Here is a 22,842-nt window from a genome sequence, read left to right on the forward strand (position 1 = left end):
GAAAAATCCTTGCTTTATAGCCACCTAAAATAGTGCTAACAGATACACAGGTTAACCAAATTAGAACTAACTAGACTGACACTCACGCGATGCGCGGGGCATTGATGAACTTTTTTAAAGTAATATTGAATTATATGTATATTTTAATTTTAATTAGTATAGTAAGAATTGTAATTGAGACGATAAGATAAAGAGAATAAAAAATAGAGAACAATTTTGAATGAAAAAATGTTTGAATTATAGAAATGATAAGTAAGATGCTGCTAATTAAATTTTAAAATGAAAAATAAATAAAAAATGTTTAAATAATTTTGTTTATATTTCTTTTTTTCCAATATTTTAAATGGTAAATCTTTATCATTTTACGATGAGAGAAACTCTACATTCGAACAAATCAGTCTCAATGTAACCAATCATCACAGTCAAAATTTTCAATAATTTTGTTTCATATTTCCTTTGTTTTTTTCTCAGTATTTTAAAAAATGTTAAATCTTCATCATTTTATAAATTGGAAAAATTCTAGATTTGAGCGACTCAGGCTCTATGCAACAAATCATCGTAGTCAAAATTTTAAATAATTTTGTTTTATATTTCCTTTTATCTTTTTTTACTTCAATATTTTTAAAAATGTTAAATATTCATCATTTTATGGATGAGAGACAAATTCACCAATGATTAAAAGATAAAAAATCGTCTATTTCAATAAAGTTATTCACGCCATCTTAATAAAATTTTATGATATAACTTAATGATTTGAGGAATAGAATAAACAATTAAAAGTACATTCTTTGAGAAATAGAGAGATTTATCTTAGATATTGATTTTAACAGTAATGATTGGTTACATAGAGTTTGAATCGATCAAATGTAAAATTTTAGTGTAAATCTTTTAAGGTTGATACTTTACACTTTGTCTTAATTTATATGTTCATCTATGAACTAAATTTTTGTAAGTAATTAATTGTATTGTTTTTTCTTAACAAAACTTATATTATATTGATTTAAATAATTTATCTATTTTTAGTAAACATATATAATTAATTTTATCTTTCAAGAATATAAGAATAATGATGAAATAGATGAAAATATTGCAAGAAAAATAAATAAACTACTTGTAAAGTTTATAAATTACTTTATATTGAAGTTATTAGTAATTAGTTGTTAAATTAATAGACTTTTGTAGTTACTGGGTGTGAACCCATGACAACTAATACAAAAATAAACTTTCTTGAAAAATGAAGATGAGTTTTTAGAGGTGCCACATAAGAATATATTTGATGTGGCATAATTTTTAATGATGTGGCAAAATTAGAACTACGTGGCCTAAGATATTGGAGTTTGTTTTAATATGGCATAATTTTTAATGATGTGGCAAAATTAGAACTATATGCTATAAGATATTGGAGCCTGTTTTAATATATATAGTATAATAGATGTCTTTTTAGCGCGTTTTTCTTTGAATAAGCTGATGAAGTTGAGAAAGTGATATATAGCATTATCAATCCCACATCCATTATTAGCATTCTACCATTAGCGAATATTTTTCCATACTTCTTTAGCATAATGGCACTGGAATATGTTGACAAATTTCTAGGACAATGCAGACACACGGTTTAAGTTTGAAATTAGCAATTTTATACCTTTGTTAGACAAAGCTACACGAGTTGATAATCTCGCAAGGAAAAGCTATCATCCCAACAATTATACTTTTGATGGGACTTGGGCTTTCCAAAACAATGCAGAGACATTTTGACACTGAGTTGCCTTCAAGTCAGGTCCAAAATTTGCAGCCACATTTAAAGTCATTTAGTTCTTTAACATTTGAACCTTAGTTGGCCTTTTTGGTGGATATTAATTCCTTCGACATTCTCCATTTTCCATGAATGTTGCACAAAAAATACATGTTAATAATAAAGATTGGTATGCCCCTAAAAGTAACTTTCATACCCACAATCTCTGATTTTGATCTCTACAGTAATTGATATATTATATTTCCTTTATTCTGCGCATTTCATAATCATGATACATGAGTTTTCTTTGTCAAATATCGCGTTATGAAAACATATTTTCCCTAAAAAAAGGCTATATAAATATATTTTGTCAAATAAGGTGTTTATTTTAGTACACTGCTATGAATAATATTTTTATGAACAAAGAGAGATATGTGGGGCTTGCATGAGTCTTACATTACTTAATTCTTTCCAGCATCTTGTTTGGCATATTATTTAATTTAGTGGACTATTATTTATTATTGTATGTTGAAAATAATTAAGAGATAAATTTTTGTAAAATGACATATTTTTATTAAATAAACAAAATTAACTTTTGCTTATATTTGTTTCCCTTCAAGTGGGCCAAAGCCGAAAACAAACAACTCGCCCAATGCCTCTAGAACCACCTAGCAGTAAGTTATATAAAAATTCAGGATACTCAGTAAAGATTAAGTTTCTGCTATGAAGGCTCAAACTATGCTTCATTACATTATCAGTGCACTTGTTTGTTTCACGATCAATTTTCTTTACTTTGATCTTCGACATTACTGCCATAATATTCTTAATATTGCGACTTATATTCAGGCCTTTTGAATGATTGATATTCTCCAAATTATCTTGATTATCAATTTGCAATTCCACTCGATCGTAACCTTTAGATTGTGCAAGTCATAATCCCTCCGACACACCATTGGAAAAATAACAAACATAGAGAAAAATGAAGAACAAAATAACAACACAAGAAATTAACGTGGAAACACCAAAACCGAAGAAAAAACCACGATCGTTGTCGAATGACAACCAAAGAATAAACACTATGTGAAAATTGTTACAACACATAATATACCCTCAACTAACTCAGGCCTCCAGTTCACCCACACCATCTAAAACAAATATTTAACTACATCTCACAACACTCTAATACAAAAGCTCTAGAACAGATATTTAACTATATCTCACAGGCAGGGCCGGCCATTCACCGGTGCAACAAGTGATACTGCACTGGGCCTCACCATTTTAAGGGCCCCATATTTATAATTATCAATATAAGAAAAATAAAGAGACACTCTGTTCAAAAAGGAAATTAAGAGTGAGAGCACTTTTCGCCGTGTGTAAAAGAGACAGTGCTACTGTATCAGACTCATTGAATTATATTTTTGTTCTATGTTTCCTCTCTCTGTTATCTGTCTTTATAATAATAAAATATAGTATCAATCTAAGAATTTATTGAGTTATCAATAATCATCACAAATATATATATTTTTAATCAAATATAATAATATTATCAAATTAAAGGATTCAGTATCTAGTCTCTATTTTCAAATACATTTGTCAATAAAAAAAGAAGAGTTTCTTTTAATAAAATCATTATTACCTTTAAAATAAATTTTCATTCTATCTTAATTACTAATTTCTGTGTTATATAGTTCTTTTGTTTAATATAATTTCATTAATAATTATATTAATTTTTAATTTTCTTTACTTATAATATTAATTTAATAATCTATTGTAGGAACACAACTTCACAATAAGACTTATTAATAAATTATTTGCTGATAAATATTGTGGAGTTTGGAGTTGATCATAAAGAAGACAATAAACATAGTAATTAATATATAATTATATTTTGATACTTCATTTTATTTAAACCTATTTAAATTAGAGCTGGGCCTCCTGATTAATTAGGCCGGCCTTGCTCACAGGTGATGGATAGCATGGTGAAGTTGATTTATTTCTCCATCATGGTGAACTACTAAAATAGCCATTGATCTAATATTAAACAATTTCAATGGATATGATTGATTGTGAATGACCTACAAACCAAGTAGTATGTAGAAAAATAAATATTTACATTCATACCCAAAATATATTTTTAACTAGCACCAAAATATATAAAAAATTACACTAATAATTTTGTTAATTAAAAAATTAAAATGTTAAATATATTAAAACAAGCTATAATATTAGTAATAGTTAAATCGAAATGTATGTAAATATTAATTATATTATTAAAACAATTGGTTTTAAAATTTATTTATGCCAATCATTAATAATTTCTTTATTGAATCTTTTATTAATTTTTAAAGAATTATTTATAATAATTAATTATGATTTGACCATTAAACATTATAAAATTTGTATTTTATTTTTAAGTGAACATTTCGTTACTCTTTGAATTTATTTGGTTAGGTACCTACCATCCAATCAAACAATAATATTCAATTTTACATTATTCTTTTATCATTTTATTTTAAAATAAATTAAAATTTATATTAATTTAACTAAAAGTATCAATATTCAACTAAAATCTACGGGTACCAAAATATTTATCTTATTTTTAATAATAAAATAAAAATTCAATTTTATTATAATAAAAAGAATGTTTTTGTAATGACCCACCGCTAGTACCCTATATTTTATGTTAAATATAACAGCAACAATGAGTTTTGTATGCCAAAATGAATGAAATACAAAATTTATAAGTTAGATGAAAAATATTAATGCACAACATTAAATAAACTCGTCAACATTGTATCCAGAAAAATTGGCAACAACTTATAAAAAAACTCGTCAACATTGATACACAATTTTTTTCAAGTTGTTAGTAAATTTCAAAATTTTTTAAAAAATAAATAAATATTTTTATAATTTATATTAAAATATTTATTGGGATAAGTCATTTTATAATTAATTAAATTTTTATATAAATTATAAAAATACAAAAGTAATTAAAGAATTTTTTGGGGAATTGTATAAATTGTTAGAAAACTTGTTTAACCTATTATAATAGGTATTTTAGTAGTTTACCGTGATGGACCAAAAACTTAACTTCACCATACTATCCTTCTAATACAAAATCATAAGAGAAAGAAAGTCAAATACATTTTTTAAGTGCTTTTGACTGGTGCATGTTGTAACGAAGAACTTGAATCCTTTATATAGTCTTGTACTCTCTCTTCCTTCACAAAACTAAGCGATGTGGGACTTTTTCAACATATATATTTTCAACCAAATCCAACAATCTCCACCTTGATTAAAAATAATACATTAACTTTCATTGTCTTTACCGACAATCATACTCCACCATAAAGAGTATCAACATGTATATTTTTAATCAATCTTAACAATCTCCCTCTTGATTAAAAATAATACAACTTTCATTGTCTTCACCGACAATCATACTCCACCATAAAGAATATAGTCACTTGAAGCTACGTCACTCTAATAATTTTCGCATTCTCTTCACCGACAATCATAGTTTTAAAAACTATCATACTCTCTCATGAAAAATATATTTCACTTGAAGCTAAACCACTCCAAGAATTTCACATTGTCATCACCGACAATAATATAATTTATCATGAAGAATAAATTTCACTTGAAGTTAAACCACTCCAAGAATTTCACATGCCGAAAACCAGGTTGAAAACTTATGGTGTAACTTCCTTGTTGGCAGGAAGCTCTTCAACCACCGACATAATCTTGCACCTTGTGTTATTTTGATTTTATCAACGCATATTTGACTTGAACTTTTCACAAGTCAAAAAATAATTCTTCCATCAATTTTCTCTAACCCAAACTGCACAGCGGAACTTATGAATGCAGCTCAACAACTCTTTCACAACACCACACTTCTTTTCTGATGTGGAAGATCAGACAAAGCTGCAACCACAAAGCATACTAAGAACTCCTATCCCCGAATCGAACCAAAAGCTCTGATACCAATTATTGGGAAAATAACAAACATAGAGAAAAAAGAGGAACAAAATAACAACATAAGAAATTAACGTGGAAACTCCAAAACCGGAGGAAAAAACCATGATCGTTATCAAATGACAACCAGAGAATAACACTATGTGAAAATTGTTATAACACATAATATACCCTCAACTAACCCAGGCCCCCCAGTACACCCACACCCTCCAAAACAAATATTTAACTACATCTCATAACACTCTAATACAAAAGCATAAGAGAACAAAGAAAGTCAAATACAAGTTTAAAGTGCTTTTGACTGGTGCATCTTGTAACGAAGAACTTGAATCCTTTATATAGTCTTGGACTCCCTCTTCCTTCAAAAAACTAAGCGATATGGGACTTCTTCAACATATATATTTTCAACCAAACCCAACAATCTCCACCTTGATTAAAAATAATACATTAACTTTCATTGTCTTTGCTGACAATCATACTCCACCATAAAGAGTATCAACATGTATATTTTTAATCAATCTTAACACACACCCCATTATTATGTAAAGAACACATTACAAATTCATATCCTCTTTGAGAAGCCACACAACCAATCTCTATTGCAATTCCTTACTAATCCATCTGAATTGATACAAACCCAATCCTTGTCGGATTTCTTCCACTCAACGATCCTTGTTTGTTGAGCTTTATGAAACATGTTTCTCTGCATACAAAGTATGAAATACGGTACAAACATTCTTTGGCTTATCCAATTCCATAACTAATGACAAGTTATGGCCATATTTCTTGCCAATTATCCTCTTTCTCGCTCAAATTTCTCGGCAAATTAATCTCCAACCAATCTGATAAGTTAAGATGAAAAAGGTGTTTTTATTGGTTGTGTTTGTTGAGAATATAGAAAGTTTGAGTGTGGGGAAAATAGTCCCACATTAGATAGTAATGTGGTGACTTGAGCATTTATAAGTGGGAGAACCCACTCACCTATTACCTTAAAGTTTTAGTTTGAGAAGTGGCGTGTCTCCCACAAAGGTGTGTTGCTCAAACAAAAATCCTGAAAATAATAATGCTCCTCGCTCGACCTTCCCTCGATTGTTGCGCTAACAAATCTTCTAGAGTCACTTTTTCTAACTTCTTTGTAGGGCACCTATTCAACAAATAGGTCGTTGTGGAGACGGCTTCACCCCACGATTCCTTCGACAAGCTTTTACCCTTAAACATGCTACGAACCATATTCATTATCGAATAATTTTTCCTCTCAGCAACACCATTTTGCTGAGGCGTATAAGGTGGCACAACCTCACGCACTATACCCTCCTCATCACAATAATTCCCAAACTCATTTGAGATATACTCACCTCCACCATCCGTTTTGAGAATTTTGATTTTGTGGCCACTTTGCCACTCATCCATATGGACTTGAACTTCTTGAACACATCAAATACCTCATCCTTCCTCTTGATTAGGTATGTTCACATCTTCCTACTAAAATCATCGATAAGCGTGACAAAATATCTATTGTCACCATACGAGTCGACTTGCATTGGACCACAAACGTTGGAATACACCACCTCAAGGTGACATTTGGTCTTATAACCCACATCTTTGTTGAAGCTACCCTTGTGTTGCTTCCCTTGCACACACTCTTCACACATCTCAGTTGGAACATTGATTCTTGGCAACCCGATTAACATCCCGTTCCTATGTAACGCGTCGAGGTCTCGAAAATTGAGATGTCCAAAACGGTAATGCCACAACTATTCTTCTCGACTTGCGGCTGTAGAAAGACACCTATGCTCCACCACTTTCAACTCTATCTTGAAAGTCCAATTGGCAGACCATAAGAGCTTTAAGGACTAAAATCCCATTTCGGTCCAAAACGCGCAAAATCTTGTTTCCATGCGAATCATGTAATCCTTCTCAAGCAATTGACCAATACTCAAGAGATTACATTTAATTCCAGGAATATATATCACATATTTGATCAAGAAATGACCATCATCCTTTCTCATGATCAAAACATCACTGACCTCGTCGGCCACTAAAGTGGTATCATCCATAAATTTTATTTTATTCTTTGTGGCTTGACTGATTTTGACAAACTAATTCTTTCTACCTGTCATGTGTATTGAACAACCAGAATCCAAGTACCACTCATCACTTCCTTGGCTCCATCTCGAACTGTTACGATAATGTTTTTCTCTGAACACGTTTCTGCAAGCACGGTTCAATGAGAAGAATAGGAAGTATCTCGTTAAAAAGTGTTAAGGGCGATACAAATGGATATGGAAGAGACAACTTCCACTTGAGGGGGGCATTGTGGATTCACATTTGAGGGAGAGCTTACACAATACTAACCATACATCGTCCAACACTTATTTATTTAATTAAACACATAATAACTAAATAAAATGTGCAAAATACAAATAAATCACTTAAAAACAATTAATCGAGAACTGGGGTGTTACAAAGACACATATATGTTACTCACGTGTCCTATGAAAATTTAAAAAATAACCCTCAATTTCGTATTTTCAAATCCGAACGCATTTAAAACAGAAATAAATTCTAGAGATTGTAAATAACCTTCAAAATACACTGTTAAAAAATGTCAGAAATTTGAATTCAGTTACGCTTAAAAGATAACATTCAAGATGGAATAAGAACCACATATATTGGTAAGATCCCAAATACTACATTGATTGGAGATAGAGCCTCAAAAGAGTTTATACATAGTGACACCCCTCACCTTACAAGCCGGTTTTGTAAGGATAAGTTAGGCAAACTCTAATATAATTGTGTAAGGATAAGTTACACCAAATATATATATTTATATATATATATATATATATATATATATATATATATATATATATATATATATATATATATATTAAAAATTAGACCGGTCATTAAATAAATGAGGATGGGTAACTGATTTATTGGTTGAACTATTGGGTCACAGATTGAATCGAATGACTAAATCAGATTAAATTGGATAACTTAATTGAATAAACCGATTTCTATAATAAAACTATATAGTTATTAAATCGGTCGAACTAAATGACTAAATCAAATTAAATTGAATAACTCAGTAGAATAAACCGATTTCTATAATAATACTATATAGTTATTAAATCGATCGAACTGAATGACTCGATCTATAAAAAAATTACTAAACCTATCAAATTTCAAAATATCATAATTTTACAAGTTCATTCTTTAAATTCAAATTTTAAATATAATCTTATAAAACAAAATAATACAAAATACAAATTCAAATAATTTTTGAACCGAGTCTAATTGTAGCATAAATTGAACAACAAAATATGTGTAGTATCTAATAAATTTAAATTTAAAATGGAAAAGTTATTTCAAATAAGTTTTGAATACAATCTATTTATATTTATATTTTACTTCTTTTTTTAAATTATCAAAACGACGTCATTTTGTATGAGGAAAATAACAAGCATTTAACCCATTAGTTTTTTTTTTTAAATTGTCGATTCATTGGTTTTTATCGGTTTTGGTCGGCTCTCATTAGTTTAGTAGCTTACCCATTCAACAATCAAATAATACTGATCACACCTCTAATTTCCGATTCGATTGTTTGGTTCAATTCTGTTTTTGAAACACTGTCACCACCTCTCAAGTTTCTCTTTCACTTTCATATTTGCTAATCCCTCATATTTAATAGATAATTTTCATTATAAATATATCAGTTTAAGTAATATTATTTCTTATTTTTAATATAATTTAATTCATAATTTCTCTTATATTTAACCACATCGATATATAATGTCTTGATTATAATTTTAATAATTAAGTTAAACGAGTATAAAATACTTTATAAGATCCAATCCATAGTTGCGAGATCATTTATTTACATATTTTAATACTACTTCCGTTTTTTACTATAAGTTTTTGAATTTTTCGCATATATTAAAAAAATGATTGTTATATGAAAATGAAAAATTATGAAAGTTTTTATTTAAAAGGAGAGAAAATAATAAATATTAAAGGATATGATAAAAAAATATTATTAATTATGGTAAATCGACTTATATTAAAGTAGAATTTTTTTTCTAAAATGACTTATAATAAAAAAAAAAATCAAAGAATCATCTTTTATAGACATATTTCAACACATTAATAATCCTATTAATTTAACAAAAATCAAGTGTTTCCACAACTTTATTATCATTCTTAATATGTGTGTTAAATTTTAAAGAACATTTATTATAAAACTAAAATAATCGAAGGAATATCTTATTTAATGAGGTCAAAAGGAGTAAGATTAGCGATCACATTCACAAGGCAGTACGAGTAGACCATAGAAGACCTGACCAAATAGTTAACCCGTTCCCTATTGGCTGCTTCCTTTTCCTTTTTCCAAGAAATAAAAAAAAAAATAATAAAGATAAAGTTAAAAAGAAGCAACCGCCGCCACGTGTCGGTCAACGACTAGTAGCTTTCCCGTTTTTAACCGGCAATTATATTTATTTATATTAAAATTAAAATTAAAATATAAAATAAACATTTAAAATTGTAACGAATGAGGCGTGCTATGAAAAGTGAAGAGTAGTAACAGATGATATCAGAGCTCAACAGAGTGCAGTGTCGGAATAAAACCATCCATCATTTTCTCGTGATTCACCAACTCAACATTCTCTTCTTTTTATTCACTCACCTTCTAGACCACTCTTCCCTCACGCGCCATTCTCGTTTCACTTTCTACGCGCCATTCATTCCTCTCTTCTTCTTAGGGTTTTTACCTTTCCTCTCACATTCATCATCCTTGCATGCTACACTACAATGTCCACCTCTGCCGATCGTTTCGCTCTTCCATGTCAGTTTTTCTCTATCTCTTCTCTATCTCTCTATCGTTTCATTCTTGATATTTGCTTTGTGGTTTGATTTATATATTGTTTTGGTTTTGGTTTAGGTTTTGAGGGTTTTTCTGGTAGTGATGAGAAGAGAGAAAGGAGATCTGATTTTGAGAACTCTGAGGATGAGAGAAGGACTAGAATTGGATCTCTTAAGAAGAAAGCTCTCAATGCTTCGTCTAAGATTAAGCATTCTCTTAAGAAGAAAGGTGGCAGGACGAAGAGTGATGGCAGAGTTAGTTCTGTTTCTATTGAGGATATTCGCGACGTCGAGGAGCTTCAGGCTGTTGATGCGTTTCGACAATCGTTGATCCTCGATGAATTGCTTCCTCAAAAGCATGATGATTATCATATGATGTTAAGGTAGCCTTTTTTTTTTTTTTTTTTTTTTTTTTTTTTTTTTTTGATAAGCAATGGAATCTATTAACAGCACCAGAAGTGCAATAGTAACAACATTACAAGGATGTGCTCTTGATGAAGTTAGCCTTGATTAGTGTTGTTTACTTTGATGAAGTTTTAATAGATGTGCTCTTTTGATTGATTTATATATATTTTTGCAGATTTCTTAAAGCGAGGAAGTTTGATATTGACAAGGCGAAGCATATGTGGGCTGATATGCTACAATGGAGGAAGGATTTTGGTGCTGATACAATCATGGAGGTAAATTATGTAACACAAGATTGACCGACCTCTCAGATGATCCATTGATCGACTTATTTGGGTGATTTTATCAAATCAGTTTATGACATTTTTCATATAAGTTCTCCAAAATAACTTATAAAACAACTTAGAATATATATAAAAGCAATTTAAATTTATTTTATCTTTTGTTATAAAAATAGCTTATTCATAAGCACCTTATTTTGATAAGCACTTGTGCTATAAGTTTCAAGTAAGCTGTTGTTTATCCAAACAGGTCCTAATTGATGTTCTTATTCTTACTATTGCTTCATGTATGTTTGAAATGTCTTGTTTTCATTAGGAATTTGAGTTCAAAGAAATAAATGAGGTGGTTAAGTATTATCCCCATGGTCACCATGGTGTTGATAAGGAGGGAAGGCCTGTTTACATTGAAAGACTTGGAAAAGTGGATCCAAACAAACTTATGCAAGTTACAACAATGGATAGATATGTCAAGTACCATGTAAGAGAGTTTGAGAAATCGTTTGCAATAAAGTTTCCTGCTTGCTCTATTGCTTCTAAGAGGCACATAGATTCAAGTACTACAATCTTAGATGTTCAAGGCGTGGTATGTTGCTATTAATTGTTCCACATTGCATTGCTTGTGAGTTAATGTAACGTGCAAAAATATTTATGTTATACTGGTGTGTTTAGGGCCTTAAGAACTTTTCAAAAGCTGCCCGCGATCTCATTATGCGATTACAAAAGATTGATGGTGACAATTACCCGGAGGTTAGCAATCTCAGTTCCACTGATTTTCTTACGTTCATTGTTCTGATTTTATTGGTCTAGTTGTAGGAAATTTTTAAGATAAACTTATAATAAGGTCTCAATCTCAATGATTAATGACTTTTGTTCTCTTTTATGAATGATACAGACTCTATGCCAAATGTTTATCATTAATGCTGGCCCTGGGTTTAGGATGCTGTGGAGCAGTGTCAAATCTTTTCTTGATCCCAAAACAACTTCAAAGATTCATGTATGTAAAATTGCTATATTTTAGCCGTCTAGACCTCGTATTTGCGATTTTTTGATGGATTAAGGCTGGTGATTAGGCTTGATGTCTCTTTGGAATCATTATTTAGGTTCTTGGAAACAAGTACCAAAGCAAATTGCTTGAAGTAATCAACGCCAGGTACATCATGTGTGTCTTACACATTTCTATTTCTCTGCATGTTTTAGACTTGTTGTCCTTTTTATTCTATTGACCTTTTTATATCAATGTGGTGTATTATAGTTTTCACTCATTCATCACTATCAAAAACCAATTCACATTATCCTTTAAATAGCCTAATTTTTTGTGAACTTAATAAAGCGAGTTGCCAGAATTCTTGGGAGGTAGCTGCACATGTTTAGATCAGGGAGGTTGCCTCAGATCCGATAAAGGGCCTTGGAATAACCCTGAAATTATGAAGGTTAGGCTATATGCTGTAGTACTTATTTGCCTTATGATTGTTCATCTGGTGATATACTAATTCAAATAATTGTATGTGGACATTTTGCAGATGATTCTCAGTGGTGAAGCAAAGCGGCCAAGGCAAGTGGTAAAAGTTTTAAACAGTGAGGGGAAGGTTATTGCATATGCTAAGCCGCGAAGCCCAATGGTAATTTGTTGTCTGATTTTCATTATTTGCTTGAACTGAGTGAAGCCTTTTTTGATTCATTTGCCTCTTCAGTGTCCTTTTCTTCTTATGACTTGATAGATCATGCCACTTCTTTCTTGCAGGTAAAAGGCAGTGATACATCCACAGCGGAATCGGGGTCTGAAGCTGAAGACATAGCTACTCCAAAAGCAATTAAGAGTTACTCAAACCTAAGGTTGACTCCTGTTCGTGAGGAAGTAAGTGTTGACCTTGTCTTTTGATAACTCATTGTTTTATTAATTGGGACAATTTTAATTGATTGTAACTTTTTTCGGACATTCCTCCAGTTCATTAGTTTGAATGGCACAATTTTATCAAATCATTTTGCACCTATTATTTTGTGTGTTTAATGTCTATTCAATGTAATGGCACAATGTTTAAAGGTTTCACAAGGATGATCAAATTTTAATGTAATGCTTGACTAGTAGCCGGAATCTATCCCAAAACACTAAGTTATTTACATTTTGTGTTGTCTTTCAGTCAAAGGTAGTTGGAAAGTCAAGCTATGCTGTTAGTGGTAACTTAGCTGGGTATGATGAATACATTCCAATGGTAGACAAACCTGTTGATGCTGTCTGGAAGAAACAAGCATCACTCCAAACGTCACCTAGTAGCAAAGGTTAACAGCTTTAACTTATTATTCATGTTATATACTTTTTTCTAGCGCTTATTCACCAAAAGTATCAAAATTGTGAGTGCTGTATGTCGGGTTGTCATAAAGCTCTATAGAAATTTATTATTCCCATAGTCTTTGGAGGACATTTGATGTAAATTCATGAATGCCACTACCAAGAGATGTCAAGTCGTAATAAAAGAATCTGTTCAATTAAATAATGAATTTGTGAGTCGTGACTAATCAATGTTAGATCAAAATTAACAAATATTTTGATAGGTTTTATCGAAGACATAAACATGGTTTTCTTTATTGCTCATTCTATTGTCAAAAGACTGTGCAGCATACACTATTGCCACAAATAGGAATCCACTGCCTTGTCTAATAGACTAACACTATATATTTTTTGTTTTTAAAATTTGAGTTTTATTTTCAACAATTTTAAAAACATGATAAGGTAACTTATGAAAATGGTTTATTATATACCTGCTGTACTGAGCTTCTTGACTTTAAAAACAAACCTACCCAGGGCATGCAATTGAAAGTTTAACTTCTTGGAGCAGTTGATCCTTGACATGACTTTTGTGCTTTAAGCACAAAAGGCTACTATTTGAGCTCAGGGCTGATTTTAAATATAAACAAGTCCACCTGCTCCTAAAAACTTAAGCTTTTGGCATAATTTTGGCGCCTTGCTTGGTATCTTGATTTTAATTATTAATTTTGCTCTGGAAATATGTTTCCATTACAGGAACACCTCCCCTTCCTGACACTTCAAAGCCACCAGAAAATATTCAAGCTCGGATTTGGATAGCTCTGTCATTTTTCTTTTTGACTATGTTTACTTTCTTCCATTCACTTGCATGTCGTGTCACAAAGAAACTTCCATCAGTATCATTCAATAAGAGTACTTCAGAGCTAACTCTTGATACAACAAACAAGTCCCCAACTCCCGAACATACAAAGACGAGTGTCTTATCCTCCATGATGAAAAGGTTAACTGAGCTCGAAGAGAAGGTTGACATGCTAAAGTCTAAGCCATCTGAGATGCCTTGGCAGAAAGCAGAATTACTAAATGCTGCTGTCTGCCGGGTGGATGGTTTGGAAGCAGAGCTAATTGCAACTAAAAAGGTAGGATGCTTTAATTTTGTTCTACATTATATTTATAAGAAACTGCAGTCATGGTGAATCACTTTAGAGCAATTTTCATTTTTTATTGTTCAATTTCAATATGTGGTGAGTGGTTTGGATAGTATGGCAGAAGGTCGTAGTAGCCAACTGCTCTATGAATATAATAAGCTCATATATTGAAAAGCAACCAATGTTCTATTCTTTTTACTGTCTGGTTTAAGTTACCATTAATATGAAGAAAATATTTCACAAAGCATGGAAGATATTTGATAAAAGTTAAAAGACCAAATAAATGAAGAGAAAAATAAATGTTATGTTTGCTTGTTAATTATATTCAGCCACCAAAGCTGGTTTATATGACATGTTGGTTAATAGATGAATGTATTTATTTGTGATCAAGCTGATCTTTAACTAATACTTAATATGTTTAAGAAGTTTTAAGTTGTTTTAGATTTGTATTTCTGATCAGCCATTCGCTTCATGTTGAATTGTTTTCATTTGTTCCATACATGAATGATTCTCTTACATTTACACTTTCTGGATTGTGCAATAGGCTCTCTACGAAGCGTTAATGAGGCAAGAAGAGTTGCTTGCTTACATTGATAGTCAAGAAGAGGCTAAGTTGCGGCGGGTATGACACATTTATTTCAAATACAATAAAAACCTTATGAACTTCTTTTATTACTAAAAATTCTGATATTTCTATTCCTTTATTTTGCTTCATGTTAATCAGAAGAAGTCTTGCTGGTGACTTTTGTTGATGCTTATAGAGACTCTGGAGGGGAGGGTGGTTTTCAGTCAGTGTTTCTATGGTTGCTGACCTTGCACATGATGTAAACCCTGAAAATTGATTTTAAATTTTGAGTAAACTCTATGAAGAATCGTTTCAAACTTGTGTACAGTTAGGATGACTACTTGGTTTAAAACAAGCTTTGACTTAAAATGGTAAATTGGGGATAGTTTGGTTAAAATTATCAACTACACTGCACTTTTGGCATAAAACTCAAATATGAAATTGTCAAATCTCACATCTGCAGTCCATTAGCTAGCTCGTAAGTGACCCAAATGCTTCACCTTCTTTCACTCTCAACAAAGGTGCACAAGAGTTTTAGTACAAAGTTACCATTATGATTCTTCAAACACATCAATGCCCATCTTATTGTCATAAACCTTTGTATTCACGCTACACTTCAACAGACCACAGGGCGTGAAAAGTGTGATGCAACTTCAAGATTTATCCATTGCCATTGTTACTGCTGCAACGCGATCTTATATCATTTTAGCATCCTCTTTAATATTCTCCCAAAACTTCAAGTTATGGCTCTTTCATATGCTCCACATCATCATGCACCACATAGTATGCTTTACTAGAGCATTTGTAGGACAGCAGTAAAAAGTAAATCCATTATACCATCAATAATCAAGATATATGGCTAAAAATATAACCTGACAACTCTTGTTTTCTCTATATTTCAATAGCATTAAAACAATTCACAAACAAGTGCCCACATTTCCTCTTAATAGTTCAGGGACAAATTATCTTCTTTAATGATGTAATTTTAAACTTGTAGGTGATAATGATGTACTCCCTCTGGTCATAATTATGTATCTGGTCTATATAAAAGACTAGATACATTAAAAGATCAAATACATTCATTATTCAATGAATCTAAAAAGAGAATATTTTCTTATAATTATGGTCAGAGGGAGAAATGGTACAATTTTGATACTCTATAAATAGAGATCGAGGGGAAGTTAGTTAACAAACAAACTTCCACAACTAATCCTAGCCAACTTCTAACAAGAAAAAGAACCGATATAAATAGAGATCGAGGGGAAGTTAGTTAACAAACAAACTTCCACAACTAATCCTAGCCAACTTCTAACAAGAAAAAGAACCGATATAAATAGAGATCGAGGGGAAGTTAGTTAACAAACAAACTTCCACAACTAATCCTAGCCAACTTCTAACAAGAAAAAGAACCGATGATAGGCTGTTACCTCCAAACATGTATATTTAACATTAGGATCAAATTTTCTTAGCATCATTCAAACATTTTTTTAAAAAGGAGAGACTTTCAAGTTCCAAAAAAAAGAGATGTTTGTAGCATTGTTTTGGCCTCATCATGGTCAAATAACATAACAGACGTTGGCATTGTCTTTAATACAAGATCATTGATGACATATTCAATCATTAGTTATAGTCGGCTTATACGTAACAATTAGGCGTTACGTCCGGGCTGCATCATGACTCTCCATGTGCCCTTTGGTACGCGTCCTCTGCTATTACTCGGTTGTACTTCTCTGACCGACTAGCATACCTGGCACCAGGTCGTGACTTTATAAGAATCCCGAGTATGGAACTATAGAGAGAGAGAGAGAGAGAGCAAATGAGAACATTTTATAATGAGAGATGAGATGAACAAATATCAACCATTAGATTCATCAGAGAAAGAAATTAATAGCCACATTATTGTATTAACATTCTCTCTCTTGATGAATTTAATAGTTAATGTTACTATTACTTGGAGGTCTCATTGGAAGGTCTCATTGGTTAATATTCTCTCTTGATGAATTTAATGGTTAATTTACGCTTGCTCTACAAATTTAATGAAAGTTGAACTTTTGCAGCGTAGCTGAAACAATAAAATTAGACACCAATACTTAACGTGGAAAACTCTAATGTTGAACATTCTCTTCACTTGCTTTTACACTAAACAGAAATAATATAGTGTTTTGTGTGAGACCCATTGATAGTGATATTATTTTACATCTAAAGAGATATTATATTGTGTTTTGCGTGAGACCCATTGATAGTGATATTATTTTCAATACTAAGGAGCAGTAGAGATGTACCCACCCTTACTAATCGTTAGTTGTCTTAGTGGTGATTGACGCTAGACTTGATAGGAAGGACCACAATTCGATCCCTGCAATTGCGATCGGAAGGGGGCTGAAACCACTTGATGTCAGAACTAGGGGTGTCTAGGGGTGCTCAAAACCAAAGCAACCCAATAGAAAACCGCAAACCAAACCAAACCAAAACCGCAAAAAACCGCATTTAGTTCGGATTAGTTTGGGTCATCTTTTAATAAAACCGCACGGTTCGGTTCAGTTTGCGGTTTGTATTTTGTAAACCGAAACAAACCGAATCAAACTGCATTACGTTACAACCTAACTTTTACTTAACTCAATTTCAACCCAAACTTAAACCTATTATACCTTAATCTTATGATTATGAACAATTTTCTCATCCTTACACATATAATTTCAGTCCCGATCTTCTCAAATCTCTAATAACATTATCGCACCTTCTTTGCCACATACATCTTCCCTCTTCTTCTATAATCTCTACTCTTATATTTTTTCTTTTCACCTTCTCATTTTTATGTAAATGTTCCGTATTTCAGTTTTGTTTTTATCGCACATCTTCTCTAATCTCTCAACTTTTTTTTCACCTTCACTAATCTCCCGTCTCTTCTATTTTTTGTTTGATTATAATAATTTTTATATTATTTTATGCTATTATTTTATGTTTAATATTTCACTTTTGTCTAATTTAATTTTTACATATTAAATAGAAAATTGTTGTCAAAATATGACGAGTTTTGTAGTTATTTGATAGTGTATGAATATCTAAATATAAAATTATGTTGTCATCTATATGTGTATGTATGACTCAATAAAATATTTGTATAAAACCGAACCAAACCGCATTAGTTTGGTATGGTTTGGTTCGGATTTTTTTTAAAAGCCAACCAAACCAAATCAAACCGCATGATTTTTTCTCTTGCGGTTTGGATGATTTTTTTGGTCAAAACCGCCCAAACCGCACCGCGAACACCCCTAGCCAGAACTGACCTCCGAACAGGGGCGGATGTATAGCCCAGCCAGCCCGGGCACGCGCCCGGGCTCAACCCCTCTTTTCGTTGTATACTCCCCCACCTAATAGTCGATTTTTAGACAATACCAGGGGCAAAATTAATAATTTTTAGACAAAATATAGGGCAAAATTAGTAAAAACAGGGGGCAAAATTTTTAGACAAAATCAATGGCAATTTTTTTAGACAAAATCAAGGGCAAAATTAGTAGAAACAGGGTATAAAATTAGTAAAAATAAAGTATAAAATTATTGCCCAGGCTCCCTAAAATTTCTGGCTCCGCCACTACCTCCGAACCACCCTTTCTATTTCTCACACTCTTAGAGATTTACTCAACCGTCTATTTTTTTCTCTCATTATCAAAAGCTTTTATTTTTCTCACTTACTACCACACATAGGCATTTTTCTTTCAACTTGTTTTTCTGATGCATAGATTCATATGCCAAGGCCTCTTTATATATGAAATAAGGCAATATGAATATAGTGCAGCAACATGACACAAAATAATCTTATATTTCCATAATATCAGAACGGTAAGCAATGCCTTTGTATGTAAGCTATACAACATAGCATAAATTTGAAGAAAAAAATGAGTCCTTGCATTAAATGTACATAAGAAATTGGCTTCATGCAAGTTGTTAAAACTAAAATAAACTGCTAGTTGTTAAAAATAATCATTGCCTAGTTTTATTAACACATATATGATATATACACAATTGTGAAGGATGATACATTGTTTATATATTATTCAGAAAATATAATTATACAAAGCAGAATGCTATAGCATCCATGGGGCTGATATGATAGAGAAACGCCACCAAATTTACAACTCTTCAACTAATGTTTAAGATTTGAGGTTAGACAGGAACACCTATCACCTTAATTACCAGTAGAACTGCAATCACGAACACAAAAACTTGTATCAGAGAAAATAGTATATAGATAACTTGCATGGCAAGTAATTGATCGGTGTCAAAGTTAAAGGGACTTACAAACTTCTTTTTCTTTATGTCAAGCTCTGATTGAAGCTCCGCTTGCTTAGCAAGCGAGTCTTCGAGTGCCTAAAGCCAAAAAAAGGAGCAAGTAAAATTAGAAATATGTTTTAAAGGCAATGACGAAATTGCAAAGTATCGAGAAAAATTGTACCTTCTGGGTTGTAGCCAACTCTTCCTCGAGTGCTTCGACACGGTTTAGAGCAGTGTTGAGAAGTTTTTCCATTTCAGGTGGCATGGAAGGCCTCGTGATGAGAGTATTCACCTCCTCTTCTAGATCGGCCATGCGCTTCATCAGCGCGATGCGATCGTCAATGGATATGACAGGCGCTGATTTAATCATATTGCCATCATATAATACCGAGTTACCGTAGAGTGCAATTGCAGTCATTTTCTTTGGCATGTTCCGTGTCATGCGGATTAACGTAATGAGCCCCAAAACAATGCCCATGACTCCGCCAGCAAAATGATTTGTAAATCTAGTTGAAGTCTTGAAAATGTTGCCAGCAGAGCAATTTGCACCTGAATTGAAATAATCTATTTAAATGTTTCGGAAAAATGGAGTACGCGGATTATGCTTGACATAACAAATTTGTCTGTAAGAATTATCATCAAATACTAATACATGCCTTTAGAAAGCGCCTTTTGATCATTTTGTATCGCTTCATTCCAAGACATTGGTTTGTCCTTCATCGAGACCAAGGTGTCGAACTTATATACATTATTACATTGTTTTGCTACCTGCAATATAGAAATTTTGCAGTTAAATCATCAATTTTTTTACATTTCATCAAGTAATGAAACTTGTTCTATGAAACTTACTTCTGCGATAGCATGACACGCCTCCTCGAGAGCATATTCTTTTTTGAAAGAATTACATTCCTTAATATCCTAAGAAAAAGAAAGATATCAAGTTTTATAACCAAACTATGCACTTGAAAGTTGAAATTATAAGGATGTAAAGAAGCTATAACTACCTTTTGACACAATGTTTCATCTGTGCTGATTGTTTTCTCCTCCTCGATCCGGGACAAAGTATTCATTATGCAATTTGCTTCGCCATTTTGAACCATCTAATTCGTCCGCACAAAAAAAAAAACGCTTAACTATTTTCTTTTTTGATTATATAACTAATTTTTTGTTTTATCTTTCAATATTGAAACTACCTTCATGATTTCGGGATCATTCCATGGTCCCTTGTCCGAAAGCATGCAACCACCTTTGTCTGCACAAGTACATGTACCCCCCAAGAACTCGGGAAGTTCGCTGGTAAATAATAAACACAAGCAAGGTGTTAAGGTAAAATTAGAAAGAGATAAACAAAAATTCTTCAATGAGAAAGAAGAAAATACATACCTTGCATCGATGATTTCGAGCAACTTGCTTTGGTATTTGTTACCTAGTACCTGATCAACAATTCAGTAAGCTGTTCAATAATCCTACTTAACCGAGTTCAACATTATATGAAACTGTTGAGTATAATAATAGAAGCTTACATGGATTTTGGAGGTTGTTTTGGGATCAAGGAAGGACTTAACAGTGTTCCACAACATCCGAAATCCAGAACCAGCATTGATGATGAACATGCGGTTCAAGGACTGTACGAAAAGAAATGTTCGATTAAGGTAACTTTAGAATTTCTTTCATTAAGATTATACAGAAATAGCAGGCAAACAGACAACAAGCAGCAACAAGCTGTGCCGCTACCCCTTATGATCGAGTAGGTAAAACTGTACCTCGGGATAGTTATCACCATCAATCTTCTGAAGCCCCTGGAGGAGATCTCTTGCCGCTTTATTCATGCTTCTGAGACCCTAAACACCCATGATATAGTCAGCACATATATAAAACTTCTTTACTTGCATTACAAGTTATATAATAAAATAGTAAATCGATAGAATAATTTCCAAACATGCATACCAATCCTTGAACATCCAAGATAGTTGTGCTTTGATCAATGTGTCTCTTTGCCGCAATCGAACAAGCAGGCATCTTAACATTGAGTGTCTTCTCAAACTCTCTTACATGGTACTTAAGATATCTCTCCATAGTTGTTACTTGCATCAGCTTGTTAGAATCAACCAAACCCAATCTTTCTATGTAAACAGGTCTTCCATCTTTATCGACTCCGTGTGTTCCTTGAGGATAGTATTTTAGAACTTCATCTACCTCCTTGAACTCAAAATCCTTAACAAAACCAAAAGAAAAGTCTCTTAATTATACATAACGACGCAATTACGAATAGTGTTTTTATTTATTTATTTATTTATTTATCGAATGATATATATACCTCCATAATCGTGTCAGCGCCGAATTCCTTCCTCCATTGGAGCATATCTGCCCACATTTGCTTTGTTTTCTCAATGTCAAACTTCCTTGCTCTCAAGAATCTGAAAATTATCATATAACAAACCAATAAAACCACATTAAGAATTGAACTAGGCCATCGATGTTGCGATATTGGTTATCCAAAGGCTACCTTAGCATCATATGATGATGATCATGTTTTGAGGGCAACAATTCTTCTTGAATTAGTGTTTGGCGAAAAGCGTCAATTGCTTGCAACTCTTCTATATCGAGTTCGTCCTCGGTAACAGACATAACCCTACTATTCCTTCGCCCCTTCTTCAAGGAATGTTTGAACTTAGAAGATGCACTTATTGCTACCTTCTTTAAGGATCCTAGCCTTGTCAACTTTTCATCCTCCAAATTTTCATTCTCAATACCTATTTTTTTCGCAGAAAGTAGAGCGAAATTTACACATTTCATAAACATGATCATGATCATGAAAATGGATGATGAAATTGCAATAATAACATAAACTCGCGAACCTTTAACCGGTTGTTCAAAACTAACACGTCCAGAAATAGTGTCACACATAATTATATATCAGAATCTTTTGAATTCTAACACAAATTATCACAAAATACTGTAAGGTGAAAGAGAATCAACAATTCGCGTATATGAAAAATGCCAGAAATTCAACCTTCACGTGTACCTACACCTATTATCAATCAAAAACAACACATATAATTAATTAGAATCTTAAAAACACATGATCTTGTAATGAATTATCAATAACAATCAAATCAACATTCTTCATATTCAACATGCATGAAAGAAAAAAAAAAGATTATTATAAATTATATACTTAATGAATTAGAATCAAGTGTAGGTGAATGAGGTGAAATATTGAAATCTATGGAGGTTTAAAAGGTTCATGAATCAACATTATGTAAATTAATTATTAACATAATTATGATTAAAAATGAAGAAAGATTGATAAATGAAAAAAATTATGATTAGATATTTACCTT

The 22,842-nt window shown here is 31.9% G+C and overlaps 2 protein-coding genes across 2 annotated transcripts; one reads left to right on the top strand and one right to left on the bottom strand.

Moving 5' to 3' along the window:
- Positions 1-10,274: 10,274 nt before the first annotated feature.
- On the top strand, positions 10,275-15,623 carry LOC131632265 (phosphatidylinositol/phosphatidylcholine transfer protein SFH8-like). Its single transcript, XM_058903049.1, has 14 exons — positions 10,275-10,550; positions 10,647-10,950; positions 11,148-11,247; positions 11,570-11,836; positions 11,923-12,000; positions 12,146-12,247; positions 12,354-12,403; positions 12,584-12,683; positions 12,774-12,872; positions 12,995-13,108; positions 13,392-13,530; positions 14,273-14,652; positions 15,206-15,283; positions 15,386-15,623. Exons 1-14 carry the CDS (start codon positions 10,517-10,519, stop codon positions 15,401-15,403), a joined length of 1,863 nt encoding a protein of 620 aa, XP_058759032.1. The 5' UTR covers positions 10,275-10,516; the 3' UTR covers positions 15,404-15,623.
- A 3,571-nt stretch (positions 15,624-19,194) lies between these two features.
- LOC131632266 (phosphatidylinositol/phosphatidylcholine transfer protein SFH3-like) lies at positions 19,195-22,807 on the bottom strand. The gene is made up of 15 exons (XM_058903050.1): positions 22,677-22,807; positions 22,357-22,529; positions 22,005-22,251; positions 21,816-21,915; positions 21,446-21,712; positions 21,262-21,339; positions 21,022-21,123; positions 20,882-20,931; positions 20,692-20,791; positions 20,503-20,598; positions 20,348-20,416; positions 20,155-20,266; positions 19,680-20,047; positions 19,526-19,594; positions 19,195-19,428 (listed from the first exon to the last, which is right to left on the bottom strand). Exons 2-15 carry the CDS (start codon positions 22,403-22,405, stop codon positions 19,417-19,419), a joined length of 1,719 nt encoding a protein of 572 aa, XP_058759033.1. The 5' UTR covers positions 22,406-22,529; positions 22,677-22,807; the 3' UTR covers positions 19,195-19,416.
- Positions 22,808-22,842: the final 35 nt, after the last annotated feature.

The sequence above is a fragment of the Vicia villosa genome, unplaced genomic scaffold, assembly GCF_029867415.1.
Source record: "Vicia villosa cultivar HV-30 ecotype Madison, WI unplaced genomic scaffold, Vvil1.0 ctg.000920F_1_1, whole genome shotgun sequence".
In the NCBI taxonomy this organism is placed as follows: Eukaryota; Viridiplantae; Streptophyta; class Magnoliopsida; order Fabales; family Fabaceae; genus Vicia; species Vicia villosa.